The 22,666-nt window shown below is 44.8% G+C and overlaps 1 protein-coding gene across 2 annotated transcripts in view; it reads left to right on the plus strand.

Moving 5' to 3' along the window:
* Positions 1–352: 352 nt before the first annotated feature.
* The window catches only part of MED15 (mediator complex subunit 15), a 36,207-nt gene continuing 13,893 nt past the window's right edge, over positions 353–22,666 (plus strand). The window contains exons 1-8 of one of the 2 annotated variants that reach the window (XM_048514981.1): positions 353–525; positions 4,603–4,690; positions 5,610–5,661; positions 8,286–8,309; positions 9,216–9,440; positions 11,557–11,819; positions 13,678–14,010; positions 16,699–16,809. In XM_048514981.1, the coding sequence (XP_048370938.1) occupies positions 470–525; positions 4,603–4,690; positions 5,610–5,661; positions 8,286–8,309; positions 9,216–9,440; positions 11,557–11,819; positions 13,678–14,010; positions 16,699–16,809 (1,152 nt within the window). In that variant the 5' untranslated portion in view covers positions 353–469. The remainder of the gene's footprint in view (positions 526–4,602; positions 4,691–5,609; positions 5,662–8,285; positions 8,310–9,215; positions 9,441–11,556; positions 11,820–13,677; positions 14,011–16,698; positions 16,810–22,666) is intronic. The other variant, XM_048514980.1, reaches the window with a different exon arrangement.

Here is a 22,666-nt window from a genome sequence, read left to right on the forward strand (position 1 = left end):
AGCTCTCTTCGCGCCCTATAAGCTGGGGCTGCAGAGAGCAGCCGCGGAAATCTATGCGCGTGACAGGGGGGGGGGGGGGGGGAATCTGGAATCTGTCTGGCAAGTACGACGAAGGGAGCCGGAGCGGCAGCCGCCCCCCCTTTGGTATGGATCCCCTTGTGCCTAATCAATGAAGGCGCGCTGTGTCGCAGCTCCATCGCCCCTTCCTCACAGCGAAGATAAGCCTGTTCCTGATCTGGGGCTTCCACGTCCATCAGGCAGAGCAGAGTCCTAAAAACTCTCTGGGCAGGATCCGCTAAGCATCACCGACCCGGAACTACATTTCCCAGCATGCCCTGGTCTCTCTGAGGAGAACGGGTCGCGTTTCGCCGCTACATCCGCTTGCCGGAAGAGGCGTCTGTTCTCATTCAGGCTGCGAAGTCCGAACGGTCGCGGCAGCCACAAAAGAGGCTAGGCCGAAGCCGCCGGGATGGAGGACAGTGAGTGGCGCAGCAACAACTTCAGGCAGAAGCTGGTCAGCCAGATGTGAGTATGGGTACCGAGTGGGGACAAGAAGGGTTGGCGGCGCGCTAGGCCTCACGCGCCTCTCCACGGATGGCTGGAGGGCCCGGAAGGGCGGGCGGAGCGCCGGCGGCTAAGCTTTGCATCTGGCGGAGCTGACCGGGCGGGCTTTGATCAGGCCCTATCTTGGAAGAATGAGGGGCGGCCTCCGGGCTGGTAGCAGCATATTCTGGTTGTCTCAAGCTGTTGTCGAAGGTCACGGTTTGGCTGAGGAGAAAACTCTTCTGAGTGGATGACTAATGCATCTGGCAGAAGTGTGTGTCATGACCCCCGCCAGGGTGAGCTCGGTTCCTGCCGTGTTGCTTATTACTAAGGGCCTTCTCACGCTTTCGGCCTGACAAAGGGAGTTATCAAGTCAAGAATGTTATCTGCCTTTTGGAATGTGTGTGTCCAGGTGAAACTGCCTCTGCGTTCCTCCCCCCCTTCCCCAGTTCTTTCTTTCCTGGGAATGTCTCGCTTGAGGGGAGGAGGGAAAACCTGAAGTATTACTGCTGGGAACTTATAATAAAGTTATTATCCTATTGGTTGTTGTGCTCTTTCCGGGCTGTGTGGCCGTGGTCTGGTAGATCTTGTTAGGAACAAGATCTGTCAGATCACTGCCACACAGCCCAGAATGCGCACAGCAACCAGTTAAGTCTGTGAAAGCCTTCGATAATACATTATTATCCTTTGCTTGTTATCAATAAAACAGGAATTGTACTTCTAAGATACTGATTCTTGTTGTTGAGCAAGGCTGGGATTGTGACAGTGTGCTCGATTTCTGCTTGCAGGCCTCCAACTAGGGGAACATTTAAAAATGGTCTATTCTATCTGTGGTTTGAAGCAGTACTGTCAGTGGCCTTAAAGCCAGTTGATGTTCGCAGAATTCTGTGTGGCTTCATATGGACTCTGTTCCTTTGCATTAACAGCTTCTCACTATGTTATTTATTGATTATATTTTAACCCTATCTCTTCACAAAGAACACAAGGATGGTGCTCATTGTTATTGTCCCCCTGTATTAGTCATGCAGTGCTCCATAAGTAAGGTTATGGATACCCAGCAAATTTATGCCTATGGATACCCAGCAAATTTCAGGACAGAGGTTCTGAACCTGGTTCTCCCAGATTCTAGTCTTGACACTGAACTGTTGAGGACAAAAAGGAACACATTCAAGGATTGCAAAAGCAAAGTGCATGTGTGCCAACTCCCTTTGCACGTATTGTCAATAGTTTCATTTTATTCCATTTTTATTCATTTGACATTGGTACACTGAATATTCATGAAGTTTGTCATCTTGCAAATGTTTTTTGCATTCTGTGGGTTCGGATAGTGTTTTCCACTTGTAGTTCACAACACATCCCTACTTTTTATATATTTGTACTTCTGTAGCTGGGTTTTGCTCTCCAGCCTTTCAGTTTTGTTGGCCTGTGTTCAACTAAGGGGGAGGACAACATTTTCTGTTGAAGGAGTGTTCCTCCAGCATCTTCACCTGCAATATGAAATGGAACAGCGCAGCAGACTGCTCATTGTAACCCTCAACGAGGCTGGCGGCTAAGCCAGCGCCCATGGGCTGAGTTCAGCTAGTGGGAGAATGGTGGCAGCAGAGGAGCGATTAGATTGGTCTTATTCCCCAAAGGTGCAACTCTTATGCCAGGCTTATGTCAAGAAACCTCTGGAACAAGAACCCTGTTGACTCAGACCATCTATTCCAGCATCCTATTTTCCTATCCAGGAGCCTCTAGCAAGCCCATAGGTTCCTGGGGAGCAATAGCCCCACTCTCTAAGTCTCCCACTGTCTCTGAGTGTGAAGGTTCCATCTGGTAATCTTGATTAATATCCATTAATCAGTCAATTCCAAAAAAAAAGTAATACTTTTTTAAAACAGGAAATCACTGTGCTTTCATACTGAATTCAATACATTAAAATGTAATGGTGTTTCCTTAACCTAGAGCTAGGTATTCTGAGGGACCTGGTGTTTTAGTCTAAGAGAGAGAAAAACCTTTTCTGTTTACACCATCCACAACTGTAAAAATCTCTGTTGTGTCCCTGTGACATCAGCTAAACTAAAAATGTAGGCTTTCCCCTTAGGAAAAGTGCTCTGACCTTTCCAACAGAGCGTTTTCGGAAATGCTTTCTGTTCCCAGTGTATGGCTCACTGGAGTAGTAGAGCTGTGAGATGTCTTGAATTTATGAGATAGGAGGAAGGTTTATCATTAGTTAGGCTCATGCAGACCCTTCGAAGGGAAGATGGATTATTTCAACTTTACTAGAATTATCAGCAGGTCTCATTCTTGTGCAAACTTCAAAAAAGGGTGAACTGTTAAACGCATACCCGCATCACAACCACTCCATCCTCCCATTTCCTGTAGCACAACCGGAACTCTGCTGATGGTGTGGGGTGGTGTAGGAGTTAAGATAGAGACTCTGAAGAAAAGGGGAGCGAAGAAGGTGAAAAGGGACGGAGTGTGCATGCAAGGTGCAGGGCAAACAACCGAAAGCCGTAGCATGTTTGCAACGGTGTAAGGAAGAAGCACAGGAGGTACCAGAAAGGGTAGCAAGCAATTGCAAAGAGACCCTTGGGTGGTGGAGGGACTGCATATGACCATTGCTAGATTGAAGAAAGCCATTTTGTGACCATAGTGTGAGCAGCCCCCCTTTTGGGGGGTGGGTTACTGTAGGTGGGGAGGGAGGCGGGAATGAGAGTTGCTTACAAACAGTCAGGCGCAGCTGAGTGGGGATACTTTATTTCAGGCTATCGGAAGTCAGCATTAAAAGCACAGGGGTATGTGGGCAGGTATTCTGGCGAAAGGTTTGGGGTGGCTTATTAGCAAGGGCAGAGCAGGCTGAAACTGAATCCATCAAAGACGGAGATCCTTTGGCTTGGCCGCAGGGGAGAGGTGGGGGATTTCCAGCTGCCGGAGTGGGAGGGGGCCATTTTGGCACCGGTCTCCTCCGTCCGCAGTCTGGGGGTCCACCTGGATTCGTTTCTTTCAATGGAGACCCAGGTGGCCCTTGTAACTCGGACTGCATTTTTCCATCTTCGTCAGGCCTAATGGCTGGCCCCCTTCCTCTCTCAGGCGGACCTAGCCCCGGTGATCCATGCAACAGTCACCTCCAGGCGAGACTATTGTAACTCGCTCTACGCGGGCCTTCCCTTGCGTTTGATTCAGAAACTGAAACTGGTCCAGCATGCGGCAGCACACTTGCTCACAGGGGGTGCCTTTTGTGACCATATCCAACCTGTGTTTCGTCAGCTGCATTGGGTCCCAGTGGAATTCCGAATCATCTTCAAGGTGTGGATTTTGACCTTTAAGGCCTTACGCGGCCTGGGACCCTCATACCTTAGAGACCGCATTACCCCATATGCCCCTACTCAGCCTCTGCATTCCAGCAGAGGCCGAATTTACTGGTGGTTCCCTGGCCCCTCAATGATGCGGCTACAGCCTCCCACATGGGCCCAGGACCTTTAAAACGGCCCTGGCCCGGCCTGTTGGAACCTCTTCCCTCCAGCTGTCTGGGCCCTCGCGGGGACTGTGAGTGAGTCCCATAGGGCCTGTAAGACTGAGTTGTTCCACAGGGCCTTTGGAGTGCCCAGTCGCTGAGGTGCGCCCCCCTCCTTTGCTTTGCTCCCCCTTTTTTTTGTTATCTTTTTAGGGAGGAGTTCAGCTGCTCCCTCCTTCTGGGGAGGTTTTAATGGATTGGGTTACGGGACACCGTTATTCTTGTTTTGACCACTGTTTAAATGGTTTAATTGGTTTTTAATAGATTTCAGTAAATATGGTCACTATTGTGACCCTTGTTATATATTGTATACAGATAGTGTTGTGCACCGCCCAGAGCCCCTCGGGGATGGGGCGGTCTATAAATTTAAATAATAAAATAAAATAAATAAGCCTCTGCTGATATGTCTGTGATATAATGTTGCCATATGCATGGAAAATTGATCTGTGGTAGATTTTTTTTAAAGAATAAAAATTTCCAGAAAGGGCAAGAGCTGACTTTTCTTGCATTCATATGGCCTAAAGTGTGCTGATCTGACTGAAGTTCTTTGTTTTTTCCAGTGAAGAAGCAATGAGAAAAGCTGGAGTTGCTCATAATAAAACCAGTAAAGAAATGGAGAACCATGTTTACATGAAGGCCAAATCACGGGTAAGATGTTGCTTCTCTGGTGGCAGGGGGCGGAGAGAGAGAAATGGGAATGGATGTGTCAGCAGCAGAAGAAGGAGAAATAAGAAAATCTGTGTCCAGGTATCCTGCTTGACGAGGAATACTTGTTGATTCTACTTGTCCCTTTGCTCCTTTTTCTGATCTCCTGTTGGGTTTGCGGCAGTCTGTGAATGGGCAGAGTCTCAGAATACCCAGGCTTTCCCCTGTGGAGAGTGATAGCAGGATATGATCTAGTTCTGTGCGCTGTGTTGTGGGAGGGGAACTTTGCCTCGAAAACAAAGTAAAACAATACAATGCAAAGAGAATGCATTCCCCAGGCTCTCCCGCCCTAAGGAAATTTGGAGCCTTTCAAAGGTACTCTACAGCTTTTTTTCCACTATGTAGTGGGAGGATTTTCTTCTTCTTCCCCCTGCCCTCCCCAAATGTTATGGTTGTGTGATTCAGTTATTGCAATGTGCTTTCATGGTAGAACCAGGCTGCCAGTTATCAGACAAGCCATTAAATGTTTTGTTGATAAGACACTTCTGTGATGAAGCTTAAGAGAAAAAATAGAGACTATGTGGATCCATTTCCTTGTTCTGTTTGTTAAAAGCGTCCATTTCCTCGTTCTATTTGTTAAAAGCTGAGCAGATTCCTTTCTGGGCTATAAAGAAGTTCTTCAGTCCTGCAAGTTCCTCCCAAACGTCACCCCTTCTGCATTTTCCTTGTAGCACACCTTAAATACAATGACCTCTTAATCAGAAACAGCTCCGCCTTGCCAGTTGTGCAAAAAGCTATGCCAGAAAGCCCTGCAGGGATGTTCTCTGTTCTGTGGCAAGAGTAGGAGGGGAAAGGGAAGAATGAGTCACAGAGGACATTGCCCTTCTGACTTCTGAAGTGCATTTTGGTTTTCTGACTTCAGGAGGAATATCTTTCCCTCGTGGCGAGGCTCATTATCCATTTTCGGGATATTCGTAAGTAAATCTGTATTCCATGCATTTTTAAAGAATGTAATTTTATTGGTGGCTTGCAAAGGGTGCCTGTGAGTCTGTATGGCTAGGAGTGTGACCCACATTGTGAAACAGGTGATCTAATAGAGCCTGCCAATTTCTACAAAAGCCTAGGAATCTTGAATCTTTTCAAGCAACTTCTTTCCCCAGGCTTGTGGTTTCTGCTTGAAAAATAACGTTTTGGTAAAGTGGGACTAGGAATGGGGCCCAGTGCTCCCCCTTCTTTGCTTTTGTGTCCTCTCAGCTCCCCATCCCATTTAGTTTTCTTTACAAAATATATAATTCCATAAAAGTTGCCTAAAGTATATATGTGAAATGTTACATAAAGAAAAGAGGAACACAAAAGATAAAGAAAAGAGATCAAGAATCAACAGGTTATCATCACCGACTTCCCTCTATTTTTCCCCAAGAATGCATATTCTTATATTATTTGCTGTGATGTAATATCTCCGTTATGCCATTATAAATACTTCCAAACTTTCTAGTAATTAATTGTGCATGTTAATTAATATATAATGTTAATTAATATGTAATGTTAATTAAAAATAACTAGGTAATTAAAAATAACTAGGTAATTAAAAATAACTAGTTAACCTAATTCAGAATCATAATTCCTTGTTTATATACAATGCTCTCATAATGTTCACTCCTGCTCGCAACATTTATTCTAGTTTCTCTTCATAATAATACTATATCTATATTCATAAGAGTATTCATATTCCTAATAAATGAGAGCAACACTTCATGACATTTTTCTAATGAGTTTTCCCTTAGGAAACAAGTCAGTTTGTGTCCTTCAACAACAGACCAAATTTTCTCAATCCACTTGTCCACATTTGGTGGCTGTTGGCTTTTTCCATTTCCTGGCCAAAACAATTCTTGCTGTTGTGATCAGGTATAAAAATAAGGTACTATTTAGTTACTTCTTGCTCTTTTTGATATTGGCTCCCTGTAGCTTGTTTATCTTTCCTCTCCTTCCTTGTCTTTTACTTCCTTATTGTTGGAGGCACTGTTAAGCTTTTCTCTGGAGTCAGCCACCCTTCTCTGTCTGGTCTTCACATCCTTGTCTTTTATTCTTAAAGGTGACTTGTCTCTTTACCTCTTTAAGAGCTTATTTTGTTTAGTTTCTATATCCTTATTTCAGAAAAGCCTTAATTTCAAAAGTCTCAAAGTGCTCTTTTTTTGCTCCCGAGGAGATTCACCTCTATGACCCATTCTGCAGGGGCCAAAAACAGTGCCCCAGGGACAGTAAAAACACTGTTCCAGGGGTGTTGTTTGCACAGCTGCCGCCTCTGCATCGAGGCAGTGCCATGCTTTTTCCCGAAATCATTGCAAACCGGTGCAAATGGCACTTTACATGGCACTTTAATAGCTACATGGCACCATGGCACCAACCGAAACCTCTGCAGAGCTCCACAGGGAGAGAAGGTAAGTGTGGGGAAACAAAATGAAGGCACCTCTGTGTGGAGGCACCTCCGCGAGCCGCAGCCCCGAGACCACACTGGCATCATATATGTGTGCAGGGGCCTGTGCGGAACGGGCCTATATTTCTTTGCAAGTTTGTACTTAAAGCAATCAGTGCAGCTCAATATCCCACTCTCTTTTCTTTCCTCCATTAGGGTAGGGAAAATTTTATCAGTTTTACCTCATTACTGGGAATCAAGAGTCCAATCTATCTTAATTGTATTTGAAGTTCTCCTAGGAAAGACAGCACTACAGAAGCTTTCCGGTCCTCTGTCATCCTCTGTTGTCTGCCCCCATTCAGCTGTCCTTCCCTCACTTCAGTAGCAATTTCTCCCGCTGAATGATTTACAGACCAGCCTCTAGCTACAGCAAACTCATTCTAGCTCCACTCCCATTTAATCCTTGCAGGGTTAGCACATTTTAGTCATTGCTAAACTGTTTATTAGCAGCAGAGTTTCTCTCCATGACGGAGAGACTTGCATCTTCTTTGTCACCTGACCCGGAAGTCCCCATTTAGTTTTATTTACAGACCCTGTTAAAAAGTGGACCAATGATGGGCACGTGAAAATGTCTATTGGGCATGGTTATTTTAACATTAGTTTCAAGATACCCCTTTTGGTGCATGGTCTTTCCAGCAGGGATGTGTGGCTCTGAATAGGGTTTTTATGCAGGTAATAGAGTTGCTTTGTATAAAATGATTCACAAAGTTGCTTGGATAAAATATTAGGCAGTATTGTCTCTATTTACTATGTCTAGGTTGCTGTAAGTTGCATCCTACTATGTAAATTTGCATCAATTCACGTGTCACATTAACAATTTGCCTTGCTTCAGTTCTTTCTTTAAAAATTCTTTATAGGTTCTACATCCCAAATCCTGTTTCATTGTTTATTGAACATTGAACGCATTGACTTGCTTTGTATAATCCACCTTGAGTCCCAGTGAGAAAGGCAGTAAATAATATAAATAATAAACAAATTCCTGTTCAGTGGTAAACATGTCTGTTTTACTTGCACTACTGCCTTATAAATAATTTACTCATTTGTAGTTTCCAACCATCTGCTCTGTTGATCCCAGTCGACCCAGTTCTTCATTCACCAAAATGTTTTTCTTTTTAATTTTCCTAGATAACAAGAAGACCCAGACCTCTGGTAAGAATGCGTCCTTCATCTCTCTTCATCCTTTCTGTTCGTTGGTTTTTGAAACCTTGTTAATTGTTAATGTATGAGAGGTCTTATCATGCACAGCTCCTCAACAGCATGGTTGGGTTCAGCTAGCCCCCTCCCCCGGCCCCTCCCCCGCCCTTGTTTCTTTTTGTGGCTTGTATTAGATTTGCTTCTGGTGTTGAGCAGAAGTTCACATCCTCACCTTGTGGAGCAGACGGCTCCCAAGAAACTCTGCTTCTGCCCTTGTGGATATTGTTGCAAGGTGCTGGTTGGTCAAGACTTTCCTCTTAGTTGTCCCTGTTTGGTTCTCTTGAATAAGACTTGGGATGCTTTCCCTGGAAGTACATGATAGCTTTTGGTAATTCTGATAGAGGCCAAAGAGTCACAAAACAGTGAAACTTGTCAAATTGCCCGTACCAAGAAATAACTGTTAATAGGGAGTCCAGAAGCGAAACTTTTCTTTTAGGCGATTGATGTGTTGCAAGTGGTACCCTGTTTCCCCAAATATAAGACATCCGCAGAAAATAAGACATCGTAGAGGTTTTGCTGAAGCGCGAAATGTAAGGCATCCCCCGAAAGTAAGACGTAGCAAAGGTTTTGTTTGGAAGCATGCCCGACGAACAGAACACAGAAAAATAAGACATCCCCTGAAAATAAGACATAGCGCATCTCTGGGAGCAAAAATTAATATAAGACACTGTCTTATTTTCGGGGAAACACGGTAGCAGTGAACAAATGAAGCTTGCATTCATATTGTGGTTCAATATTGTCATAGTGCATTCATATAGTAATTAATTTGCAGTGGATTCAGAAGGACCATATTTCCTTGGAGCATCACCACAGGCAAATGCATGTGTTTCTTGTCTGAGAGGTCTTGTTGGTTTTTTGCAGATCCTATGCATGCACTACAGAATCTAACTGGTGGGCCACCTACAGGAACTGCAGCCATGGGAATGACTTCACGCCCTCAGGGAGCACCCATGGGTGGCATGAGTGGACTTGGTCCAATGGGACAACAAATAAGCCTCCCAGGGCAGCAGCAGCAGCAGCAGCCTCCCGGAACAGCTGGGATAGCTACACATGGTATTCCAGGCATCCCTACAGCTACACAACCAAGTAAGTATTTAGATTGCTATTTTCGGTTGGGGTCACTTGACATCAGTCCTGTTACAGGAAGATGAGGCCACTAGTGTCTCTGAACTTGCCTTCATGGCTGCCTCATTTTACCTCCTGCTTCTGTCTGCATGCACGTAAAGAGAGCCCCCTGGTTCTCTATACATGTGCACTTGCAGCAGGTCCATTCATAAAGCTGCAAAAAACCAAAACGGGGCCCACGACCCAACAGGTTGGGCTCCATGACCCAGCCTAAGGGTCCTGATCTATGGATTGAAACATGTTGTAAAGCATGATGCAGTGCTCAGCCTCTCAGAATGTTCTGAATGAGTTTTATTGATTGGGTCATTTTAAGGTCTCCTGCCTAAACACTTGAAGTAGAGGTAACATAATATTTCCCCTTATGGTTGTAAGTTGCACCCTATGGCTGGGATCCAAGAAACTCTTGAGTGGAACAGTGGTGGTGGTTAGTGCTTTTTTTGTAAGCACTGACTGTATTAGAGAACATTGGCATAGAACTTTAACCCTAGGTTATTAGGTATAACACTGGCTCCTCAATCTGGCTCTCCATTTCATCTTTTCTTGGTAGTTTTCTGTGTTCAGGTACCCCCTTGGAAAACTTTGTGTGTTAACGCGTGCGTATAGAGCTTTTTTCCTCTTTGACAAAAAAAGATAAAGACTGTGTTGTGGCGAACCTGCCACTCCGCTCAACATGCAAATCTCATTGTGTTTGTTGAAGCAGGAAAGGGGGAAATGGTGCATTTCCTTGGTGGGAAATTCATTTTTAGACCAAGGGATTGCTGGAATGTACTCTGGTAGCCAGCTGCAGTCACTCAGGACCTCTTGAAACCTCTAGCTTGACCTGCTGAAAAACTAGTCTTCCAACTCAGTGCTAGAGCAATAATAAAATAGCTAAGCAAAAAAAAGTTTAAAAGTGAGAAAAGTGAGAAAAAAGGGAAAGGGTGACTGGATTTAAAAAGAGATGGGAAAAGACAACAGAGATATTCAAATTAAAAGCCACATGATTGAACTAGCTGAGCTAGGCACACATTATCTGTGGTTCTTCAGAACATGTGCAGAGTTCCTTGTGTCGCAAGAAGTCAAAGGAGTCCTTAACCCCTGCCCAACTTCCTGTGGAGCCAGTTTCCACTGAAAACTGAAGACAAGTGAAAATCCCAAATGTCCAGGTATTTATGCTAAGTGGAACTGGACCTAAGCCAATCTCCTATCTAAGAATGACAAGCGGATTTCTCCAATCCAGTGCGAATCCTTATCTCTGTTGTCAGAGGCTACTCTTGCCAAAGAGTCATATACAATATAGTCACACCTCTATCAGACACCTGGTAATTGCTCTGAACTTCCATGAAAAATAGATGATCTGGTCCAAAGTAGATCATCCTTTGTCCAATAGTTTATGTCCACAAGGATGATCCAATGTGGAATGGAAGTGAATAGCTAATTCTAATGGAATCTTGAGGGGTCCAAAGTCCCAGACACTGAGCTGGAACTCCTGAGCCTTAGCAAGTTTTATGATTTTATTATCACACTGTTTGCTACAGGATTTGGAGGAAAACCATTTTTGCTTCTGACATTTTAGGTTATTAATTTGTTTGTGCTGAAGTGTTGTAGCAATGCTCTTTCAAGCAAGTACCCAATCCTTCCCTGAGTGGCAATCAACAGGTGCAATTTCTGTGGCAGTGAACTGTGGGAAACAGTTTTCTTTCCTGCCGCCCTTAAAGCTGCTATCTCTTGCCTTCCCTCCTCCAGGACCTTTCTCTTTACAGTTAGTAGCCACTTAACACCTGGTTAAGGGTGTGAAGCTGATTCGCCTCCTGTGTGCTTTTTTGTATATCCTATGCTCTAATTAAGCTGCGGAGGGGCAGTCTTCACTGTGCATGACCCACCCAGAGGTGTGTTTGCTCTTGTTCTCACCCTTGTCCTCCCTACATTTTTCATAATTCAAACTCGTATCTGAAGTGGGAGAGCAAAGCACGTTAGGACATGGCTGGCTTGGTAATTGCAGACCTTTAAATATCAGTGGAAGATGTCTCTGCTGGCTGCCCTGTCGTGGGATCCTCCGATCCTGCCACTCAAGTCTTCCTACCTTTTGTATCCTCAGCTCAGCTTCAGCTCCAGCAGATGGCACAGCAGCAGTTCCCGGTCCAGCAGCAGCAGCAGCAACAGCAGCAACAGCAGCAACAGCAGCAGCAGGCGGCTTTACAGCAGCAGCAGCAGCAGCAGTTCCAGGCTCAGCAGACAGCATTCCAACAGCAGTTTCAGGCTCAGCAGCAGGCTGCAGCAGTGGCACAGCAGCAACAAATGCAAGCAGTCCAGCAGCAGCACTTGCTGAAAATACAGTTGCAACAGCAAAGCCAACAGCAGGTAATGGGGAGGACTGTATGCAAGGGAGACATTTCCGGGGGTCTGGGCTGCTTGTGAGACCTAGAGGTCTACAGTGAGGTTGCATGGGGCATCCCCCAGGTATTTGTTCCACTCCAGGGATAGGAAGACATATAGAGCTAAATTAATCCATCAGAAGAGACCTGCTGGATCAAGCCATGATGGTCCATCACCTCCAGATGGCCATAGCGGCCAGGCCAAAAACTGAAGCGGAAGGCAGTTAAACGCTCCCCTTTATTCTCTGAATTGGTATCATCCTTGTTAGTGGTCGTTTCCATCCTTCACCTCCTCGAACTTGCCTAGTTAAAGCTGTTCAAGGAGGTGAAGGATGTAAATTGTATATTGCTACATCTTGAGTCCCATGAACGTCTTCTGCATGGCGTGAATTTTCATTCTACTGCTCATTCGCCTCATTGGGTGGCTGTATATTACAGAAGAGTAGGAACAATTTCTCTAGCCACCTTTGCCACCTCATGCATAATTTTGTAAAACTCATATCCCCACTTGTCATCCTTTCTTCAAAGCCTTTTCCTGTAAGGAAGGATGCTCTGACTGCTTGTTTTTTTCTGCACCTGCTCCAGAACTGTGCCCAGTATTCCAAATGAGTCTTCACCTTAGATCTGTGCAAAAGTATTATGATCCTGGCCAATGTGATCTCAGTACCTTTTCTAGTAATCCGTTACATAGTTTGCCTTTTTCACCTTTGACGGTAGAGTGACGCTGTCATTGAAAACTCTACCATTGTGACCATTTCTGATTAATTAATGCCAATTTCGAGCGCATAGCAGTATGTATGAAGTATATATAGGACCTTGCCTCATTTCCTTCTGTAGCAAAAACTGTCCATTTATATATATCATTTGCTTTTTTAACCAATAAGACTTATCATCTTATCCTATTACTGCTAAATCTCCCAAGGAGCCTTTACTGAAGGATTTTGGCAAAACCCGTTTGAAAATCCCAAGTTACAGCTTAACTATCCTTCCTCAGATGCTTACTGTCAGAGAACATTGAAACGTTGAGACAAGAATTCCTTTTTTAGAAGCCATGCCTATTCTTGCTTGTGTCTATGTTTAATAATATTCCTTCCACTATTTTATCTGGAACAAGTTTTCTGCAAAGTGGCCTGTAATTTGACGACTCCTTTTTTCAAGTGTATGTATTCAATTCTCTTTTGTAGTCAGAATCATAATCAATCACCAGCTTTCCTAGTGAATGTCGTTCTAAACTCCCTTTCTATCAGGGGAAGGAAATGGTGTGGAGCATATGCTGTCAATCGCTGCATTAGCAAATGAGAGAGAATAATTAAATTGAGGAGAATGAGGCATCAGAATTTGTTCTCCTTTAGGAAAGAATGTGTAGCTTTTGAATTGTATGTTTCCATAAATCCTACTGGAATTGGGCAGTCTCTACCCCTTCCTAAAACATTTTAGGACAACAGGCAGTGCAGATGGAGATGCTGGATTTTTGGAGTTCTTTGAAACTGACCGAGGGGCGGGGGATGGAGATTCAAGAGTGAGTATAGGGCAGAGGTGTCCAACTCTGGCGCTTCAGATGTTCATGGACTACAATTCCCAGCAGCCCATGCCGACATGGCCAATTGTAGTCCATGAACACCTGAAGCTCAAGAATTGGGCACCCCTGGTATAGGGCAAAGACAGAGACAGTCAATGAAGTTGTCTCGTGAAGAAGTTATCCAAGCAGTGTCTCTCCTCCTCCATTTGCATATTTCTCAGGAAGCATGAGGGTTCTTTCCTGCTTTAGGATTCCTGTTGAACAGGTTTGAGAGATGGTTGTGGCTCTTGACCTTTTGTGTCCTTCAAACATTTCTGGTTTCTAGATGCAGCAGCAGCAGCATCAACTACAGCGAATTGCTCAAATGCAGTTACACCAGCAGGCAGCTCAGGCTATCCAGGCCCAGCAGCAGCAGCAGCAGCAGCAACAACAGCAGCAGCAGCAGCAGCAGCAGCAGCAACAGTCTCCCTTGACACAGCAGGCAATGCAGCAGCAGATGCAACAAATGCAGCAGCAACAGCAGCCACAAGTGTCACAAGCTCAGCTGTCTCAGCTTCCACCACAGCCAATGGTGTCTCAGGCACAGACAGTCCCAGGGCAAATTTCTAGTCAGGTCATGCCTCTAACATTAACGCCCCAGCAGTTAAAAGTCATACAGGTAAGTACTAAATAAAGTCCATGGCCAGCAGAGGGCCAGCTGTAAAGAGAGCAGGAAGTAACACGTTTTGGGTCTTATATTCCATCCTCAGTAGGACTGCAGAAAACCATGTTTTGCCAGAGACCTTGGAGAAACAACTGTCAATCAAAATAGACCATTCTGAGCTAGATTAGGCAATTCCATCAACAGCCAGTAACTGTATGAGCTTTTCAGTTCAGCTGCTTTGTGTGCAGAGCGGTTTTCTTCTTGCTACTATGTCACTTTGCAGCTTGGTGCTGTCTGTATTCTCCTGTCCAAAGCCTGTGGTAGGTCCATATTGCTTTTTAGGTCAGCATTTTGTAGATGGCCTTGTGAGATGCCTGCCACAGCTTGCAAAGAAGTGCTACTTTCTTGTAATTAAAATTTTCTTAACCCATATGGTTGGAAAGATTCTTTAAAATGTTGTATCCAGAGTATCCACTGATTGGAATGGGGGCGGGGCAAAAAGTCAAAATCCAGAGGGGGTTTCAGCTGCTGACCTCTACATTATTTGCTTTTTATATATTTTATAAACATGTCGTCTTATGATATTTGTCATACAGACAATAGACAATTGTTGAAGAGAAGACAATACCAGAAGGCTTTTTCTTCTATGTCAGATGCAACTTTCCCAAGTCATTGTCATCCTTCTGCCTTCCTCTACAGTGGTTGTAGGCAGGGATTTTCCAAGCAGGGCTGAGAATTATCCACATTGGCTTGTGATGTTACTGCCTAAGTCAACATAGGTGGGATTTTTTGTTGAACAGCAAACTTCAGCTGAAAAGTTCATCAGACAGATTTTTTTCTTTCCAAACCTATACATCAAGGCCTTAAGCTTAGGGTTTCCATGTTTATGTGTGACAATTTCAAAGTGCAAATGTAGCAGAATAAGTGCCTCTTCCTTGTCTTTGCTTTTTGTGGTATCTGTAAATATGACAAAGAAGGCTAGTAATGTTTTGTTAATGTGCCAATGAACTGTGGCCATCTGGTTTAGCAAGCATTCCAAAGTGGTCACCTGTACCCAAGTCATCTGATTGCATCTCCTGACACTGCTCCTCTCCGTGGATGTCAGGACTTCACCATTAAGCATGGCTGCCATTCTATGTAAAGACCATAGCTTTGATGGGTATAACAGAACTCCTCTTGTTTTAACTTTTTAAAAAATTGTTCTCACACACACACCCATCCTCACTATCTCTGTTGTGATTTACAACTTGTTGTGACACTTTTGCCAACAGATTCCTTTTTTTAATAAAAGGTCAGGAATCTATTTTTTTTAAATAAAAGGTCAGGAATATATGGCACCCACAAGACTATTTGAAATATTGTTGAAGGCTTTCATAGCCAAAATCAACTGGGCATTGTGAGTTTTCTTGGGCTGTGTGGCCAAAGTATGGTAGTTTTTGCTCCTGGCGTTTCTCCTGTACCTATGGCTGTCATCTTTAGAGACATGTCACAGTAAGATGTGTTTCTCTCCATGGCTTAGTGTGGAGAGATTGTACATTGGGATATACATTTTGTTCACTTCCCAGGTAGTGGTGGAGTGATATCCATTTGCATGTGTCTGGGTAGAATTCATTTGCAGTTGTGTTTGGAGCAAAAGCTACCAGACAACAGCCACCTAGCCCAGAAAACCCACAATACCCACTTTTTGAAATACATCTTAAAATGGGTTTATTTGTCTCTTATCAGGGGAATTTAAAAATCAGGTTAGCAAAGCTTCATAACAGAAGTGTGGTTTGTAACAGAATAACAGAATTGAGGATCTTGAGATGACTATGTTCAAGCGATATATTGTAATTCCAAATGGTTTACATGCAAGCTTTAAAACTTTTATTTTCTAAAAGAGTGATTTTCCTTGTCAGTCACTGGTTTGTTTCTTAAATTTAAGCTTCTTTTACACAGTGGTTCTTTAATTGGAGGAGTTACAAACATTAGCACACTGCCCAAGTTTCTCCTTTAAACTGACCTAGGATCACGCCTTTCACCAGAGCTGTTTTCTGTTAAACAGTTAGGGATCACTCTGTCAAACTTTGAGCTATTTCTCTAGGTATCTGGTTATGGATTCTTCCTGATCCAAACCCCACACCAGCCAGCTTGCAGCTCCCACACCACTGTCTTCAAGCTCTCTCTGTTAACTTCTCTGTCAGTCAACTGGCAGTTCTCAACTGTCAAAACTCTCCAACTGCCATTCTCGGAATTCTATTCAAGTACCCTGTCAATCAAGGGGTTTTATGACGGGGCAACTTCTTCAAAGGCAGCTGCCCACCACAATGGATTTCAGTCAGGCAAGCAATTAATTTTAATATTTCCATTCCTTATTGCACTGATGCAAATCGTAATTATACACAAATAGTTCATCATAATCTGGGCTTGAAATAACTAAACATTAAATTGTAAACAATTGATGAGCTTTTCCAGTTCAAAAGATCCCAGGTGGCAAGGCTAGACTATCTGTTCTCTACCACTTCCAGTTGGAGCAAACAGTACAGGCTATCTGGACCACTTACCTGACCCTCACGTGAGGCATTTTATAGGTTCCAGAGTCACAAGTGGGTAGAGCCAATGGGGCTTCCAGGAAGTCATGTGAAAGCATGGAAGCCTCAGGGGGCTAGTTTTTTTTTTCATTCGCAGTTCTGCAGAACCTGGTGCTTTGTTTTGTTACTCAAGGTAAGAACTCTGCAGCAGCAGCACCAACAGCAGCAGCAGCAACAGCAACAGCAGGCAGCTGCACAAGCACAGGCACAGGCACAGGCTGCCCAAATGGGAGCATCAGGACAGGTAAGTCACACACCCCTGAGCTCAAAGGCCCAGGACGGTGGCAAGTTGCATGCCAAGGTAGCATGAAGGAGATTCCTGGAGGTATTCAGATGAAGGCTCTGAGCTTCTTTTCCTCTGCAGTCCACTTTGACTTGAGATGGAGGCAAGATTTTCTGGGACTCTCCATGCATGTCTAGGGGGTGATGATGTCAGCCAAAGTGATGTGACCATGTCAGTGGCTGCCTGTTGGAGCCAGGGTGCTGATGGAACTGCTGGGGATTTCTGGTTGCTTCTGGAGTATTTGAAGTCTCCCACCTGTTTTACTTCCTTTTTCTCTCATGCAAATACAGTGCATTTCCCCTGCAGGAACCTTTGCTTTGATGCCACTTCATGGACTGCCTGTCCTTTGTTCTAAGTAGTGTGAGCTCTAAGAAGCTGTCTTATTTGGATGAGAAGTAGTCAAGGGAGGATTTTTGCTTGTGCAGAAGTTTGCTGCTTCAGGCCCACGTAAAGAATGGCCTGAGATCTGATTCAACACTGGAAGGAGATACCAGGGTGGAAGGGCCAGAGGCCTCAGGTTTAAATCTCCAACTGTTCTGTGCTATTCCTAACAACTTGACACAGTGGTTTTTCCCTCCATGGATTGTAAAGTACTGTGCAACTGGTGGCAAGATTCATAATGGCTGTAAAGCAATGTAGAGCCGTGGCAACCCATACTCCAGGCAGCAATTATTTTTTCTATAAAACATCTGTGAACCAACTGGAACTTTGTCATATGTTTTAGTTTGCTGCTGATGGCCGGCTTCACCTGTAGGTGTGACATAAATGCAGGAAGGGAGCGAGTTTTCCATCCGTTGTTGTACCAGAGAAGGTTGTGAGTGATAAACCTGCAGTGCAAACTTTTTCCACTCACCCACACACATTAGTTCAAGATGTGTTAAAGATAGCTTCTTCTGACTTGATTCCAAAGTATCACAGACCTAGCTGCTGGGCAGACCCTTTGCCGTTGGCAGCACTCTGGATGTGTTTCTCCAGGCAGCAGTGGTGTAATAAGTGATGTGTCCAGGTAGCAGCAAGAGGAGTTGGGGGAGGGAGTCATGTGAGGAGTAGACCCCTTTGAAGAGTGGTTAGGAAGGTGAGCGCGGTGTGGCTGGAGGTCATGAACTGGGAGCTGTGATGGTAGGAAAAGTTGGAAGTAGGGCACCACTTGAAATGTTATCTGCTCTTTGCTTAGTTCTGGGCCTTTTCAATCTGAGACAGCTGTAGCCCACTTCTCAGGATGGTGTAGTGTTTAAGAGTGGTGGACGCTAATCTGGAGAACCAGGTCTGATTCTGCACTCCTCCACATGAACGGCTGTGAACCAGGTTTGTTTCCCCATTCCTACACATGACGCCAGGTGGGTGACCTTGGGCTAGTGAGAGTTTTCTCAGAACTCGCAGCCCCACCTACCTCACAAGGTATCTGTTGTGGATAGAGGAAGAGAAGGAATGTGTAAGCTGCTTTAAGACTTCTTAGGTTGAGAAAAGCAGGGTATAAATCCAAACTCTTCTTAAAAGTCTTCCTTTTCCATCCCACAACTCTAGATAGCTGCTGAAAAACAGTCCAGAGTTTCTCCTTATAGAGTTTCCATTGGGAGTAGGAGATGAGCTAGTCTGAAGAGCCTAGCACTGTGTGAAGTGACCAGAGAGAGAAAACAATGGACTTTTAGAAATAAGATGGGATAGAACACTGGACAGAGTGATGGAGAATTGCCTTATATATAAGATAGGATATAGCTGAAACTTCATTTTTTATCTTCAGGTGCAGCCCCACATTGGGACTGCACAATCACACAAGCGTGCCGCCAGAACATTTTCTGTACAGTTGCAGCTCTAGGTGGGGTGCTCCACCCCTTTGGAAAGCACAAGACAGCTTCCCTCCCAAACCATCATGTGCCCTCGGAAGGGTCACCCCTCCTCCCTGAGTTTCTGCTTTGCTGCTGCTGCTGCGAACACATATATCTTCAGCGACTGAGCTCTCATCTTTTCCCGTTAGGCCTTTTTAATTGTTGTAGACCCTTTTTTCCTTCTGGCTAGAGTAAGTTAATGGCAGGGGCTTTGAGAGAGTGAGGTGGCTTTCGCTGACCCACCCCCTTCCCTGAGCCTCCCTTTCCCCTCACCCGTGATCACCCTTTTTTCTTTCACTTCCCCCTTGGGTGGCTGCAGGTCAAGTATGCTCAAGGACAGGTTGCTTCTAAGGCTCTGTTCAAGAAGTACACCATGTTCTCCTCCAAAACAACCCAAACAGACAAACACAAGTTATATTTGCTATGCCTGGGTGAGGAATACAACATCCAAGCTTGTAAAATACACCAAACATTTACACTCAAAGCCAGGTCAGTGAGGGATTTTCACCTCAAGACTGCACTTTGGGGTAGATTTCAGATGACTGTGTCACCCTGTCCTGGATCCAAGATGCTGTGCAGGCCATCATCTGTGCAGTCGGTTCCAACCACAGCCCTGTCCAAGGTGGTTCCACATAAATTGGCATCGTCAACCCCATCTTCTTCATCAGCTCCTTCTACCATGGCTATTAAACCCTCTGCATTGAAGTCCATTTGGAACGTGAAGAGCTGATTCTACCTTCAAAAAACCAAGGAAGCACAAAGAGAAGTATGAGGCCAAGAAACTGTGGAAGGTCCAATCTCCACCACCACTGGAACATGGGACAGAACCTCTTAAGACTCCATCTTTACATGGGTCCAATCATGATTCCTTTTTGGAACCAAAAATCGATCTGTTGCCCGGTCCAGTCCAAATACCTTCCAATGGTACTGGATCCACTATTGGTTCAATGGCGTCATCAGCACCACCTTTCAGATCTCCCCCTAAGATCCAAGACTGGCTAGGCTTCTGCCACCAGAGGGGCCTGGATCCATCTGGTAGGTTCCAAGAACAAGTTATGGAACCAAAGCAGGAGGAATATCCAGTTTATCTGGGAACAAAAAGGTCAGCTTCTACAGTATCATAGTTGGGAGAGGAAGAAAGAGTATCTATACTTACATATAGCTCAGAGGAACAATCAGGCACTTCTCCGGATGAGAGAGTCAGGGATCTGACTCCGATTTCACTCAGTGAGCATCTGCACTTGTACAGAAAACAAATACTCTGGATGGCAGCAGTCCTGGACTTTGACATTACCACTTCTGACAATAGACCAAACGATTAAATTCTCAGTAGACTATATTGTGAGTCACCTGGACTAGTGGCATTCCCAATCAGGGAAGGTATATCTGAGCTTATACTTCCTACATTGCGGAAACTGGCACCAACACCAGCCACATTAAGGAGGGTAGAGAACCTATATAGGATTAAGGAGGACTCATTCACCTTCCTGCTGATGCGCAACCACCACCACCACCACCCCAATCCTCTTTAGTTACCAAGGTCTTGCAAGCTAAACATAGGTAAGGGTTCCTCTCGACCTTGGCTGAGAAAGAGAGCCGTCGCTTGGATGCTATAGGAAAGAAAGGGTTGCTGCATTAATTTTTAGAATTGCAAACTACCAAACAATAATGGGCAGATAATCAGCTCTTCCTTCGGGAGTCTCTCCACACTTGGAAGACCTACCAGAGGAAGCCCTTGCAAAGATCAGAATGGTGCAATCAGAGGCAATGAGAGTCTCCAAGCAGGAGATCGCAGCTGGGAAACACATGGCTGATGCTCGTCTATAACACACAGGAGGCAAGGGCGGAAGACAAAAAGGGCGGAGGACAAAGGCCCATTAGAGATCTCTGTGCACTAAACATTTCCAAGTTTAGAATGGTTTTGTTACCTATGGCTATGGAATTGTGTTTAATAAATAGGTGGCTCGCTATCATTGACCTCAAGGATGCTTACTTTCATATTTCTGACAACCACAGCTGTCCCGCACTTTGCAAAGAGGAGGAGTGCCCTAACTAGAGCTGCAGCTATTGTTGAAAATGTTATGGCAGCAGGGTTGCACACAGACCCCAATCCCAATGTCTGTCTGCACTGAAGACCTCGTTGAACAGCAGTTACAGATACGTGCAACACTGTTTCACCCCCTGACACACATAGTGGTGGCGGTGGTGGCAAAGGTTTACAGGCTGAGCCCAGAAGGTCTTTCTCTATTGCTTTCTGGGTTTCTGTGCCTTTGTTCCAAAAACTACAAGATCACCATTTTCTGCTTGCACAGCTGTTGCATAGCATGTGGTATTATGGAAGACACAACTGTTGGGCTTCTTTGGTGCACTGACAGTCTCCTTTTCCTTCTGTAGAACAGCTAGATTTGAATATAGTTGCATCCTAGAGACCAGTAAGTTTGTCAAGAATCAAAGCTCCCATCCTCAGATACCTTTTCTTTCTGTAGATTCATCTTGAGTTCTAAGTTTTGTTCTGTAACTATTTAAACCCAATCTGTTGTTTGGAGGTCAGCCACGTGGAGGGGCTGATGTGACTCAGAGTCGTCCAGAGTGAGGAAATCTTGCAATTAAGAGGAGCCTCTCCTTTGATGGCACTCGTAATTTCTGTTTGACTCCCAAGGGACAGTCATGCCCTCATTAGAAAAAGTCAGATGGGTCACTTGTGGAAGCTGCTGCTTTGCTAGTGTAGAGGATTGGACTTTCAAGGCAGCATAGGAGATGCAAAAAGGGAATCCTTTGAGAGGCACTCAGTAGTTGCCCAACTTAACCTATGGAATCTGGATTGGTTATTTGCATATTCTTTTTACAAGATATGTAGGTAACATGTTTATCATTAAGCCAGTTTTTAGCAACTTAATGTGAATAAAAAACACACATCATAGCAACATAGAATCACAGTTAATTTTTGTACAATTTTAAGTTTTTGTCCTGGGGAAAGAAGCCTTTGGGTATTTGGTATCTTTCATTCCAAACAAACAGTCGCTCCCTATGTAGTACCTTGTTGCTTCTTCAAAAGCTATCTTGATTTTTCACGTTCTGCAAAACCAGGTTGTGGCTGCTCCCTACTATACTGTGACATCGGTGGCTCCTTTCCCCTGAATAACCAGAATGACTTTTTGTTTTACCAAAAGTTTCCCTCTGCCATACCTTACAGCAGTTCCGGGGGTCTCCCTGGCATTGCTGTGGTAGGCTTTTGAATGGCAGTCAATGCATGGCTGGCTAGCTACCCTTCCACTTGGTTGCCTGCTGTGCAGCTTGGAGGCTGCTGGGGCAGATGGAAGGGAGGCATGAACCACCAGACTTCATTAAAACTGCTGTTATAACTATACATTGTTGATCACTGACTTTTGTGGTGCTTTTACTAGGCAATCGGCTGTACAATCCCTGTTTTGATCATCTTCACAATCCTCCCCCTGTGAGATTGGTTGTTAATATTTTCATTTTTAAGATTTGGAAGTATGGGGCGGAAGAAACAAGGTGAGGTATAGACCCTCATCCAGCAGTTCAAGGATGTGTACCTAGGTCTGCCCTGCACAAATTCAGCAACTGGCTGTAAGAAGCATCCAGTAAGAAGCATCCAGAGGAAGAGTTGCTCTTCCTTGCAAGGGAAGTGGCCGTAAGATCTTTGATGTCTTGGGCTGTTGTCCTGGTGATGCAAGCGAGATCCAGGCTGTCTAATGTATCTTTCTCTGCTGAACAAATGTTATAAGGACCTTCCATTCTCAATGTCCGCCAAGTCGTCTTCCTTGAACCCCTTTCCCCTAAACCTCCCCATATTTATGGAGCAGGTGATGGTTCCACTTGAAGGTGATTCTTGACAGACCTGAGCCAGTGGTGGAAGCAACACTGCTGCTTGCTGTCTTCAGAGTGCCTGTTGCTTCCCTGCTGAGTGATGGTTTCAGAACATGAAAGTGCTGAGCAACAGCTGCTCCATCAAGAGCCCTTGCAAGGAG

This window comes from Sphaerodactylus townsendi, linkage group LG13 (assembly GCF_021028975.2).
Source record: "Sphaerodactylus townsendi isolate TG3544 linkage group LG13, MPM_Stown_v2.3, whole genome shotgun sequence".
NCBI lineage: Eukaryota > Metazoa > Chordata > Lepidosauria > Squamata > Sphaerodactylidae > Sphaerodactylus > Sphaerodactylus townsendi.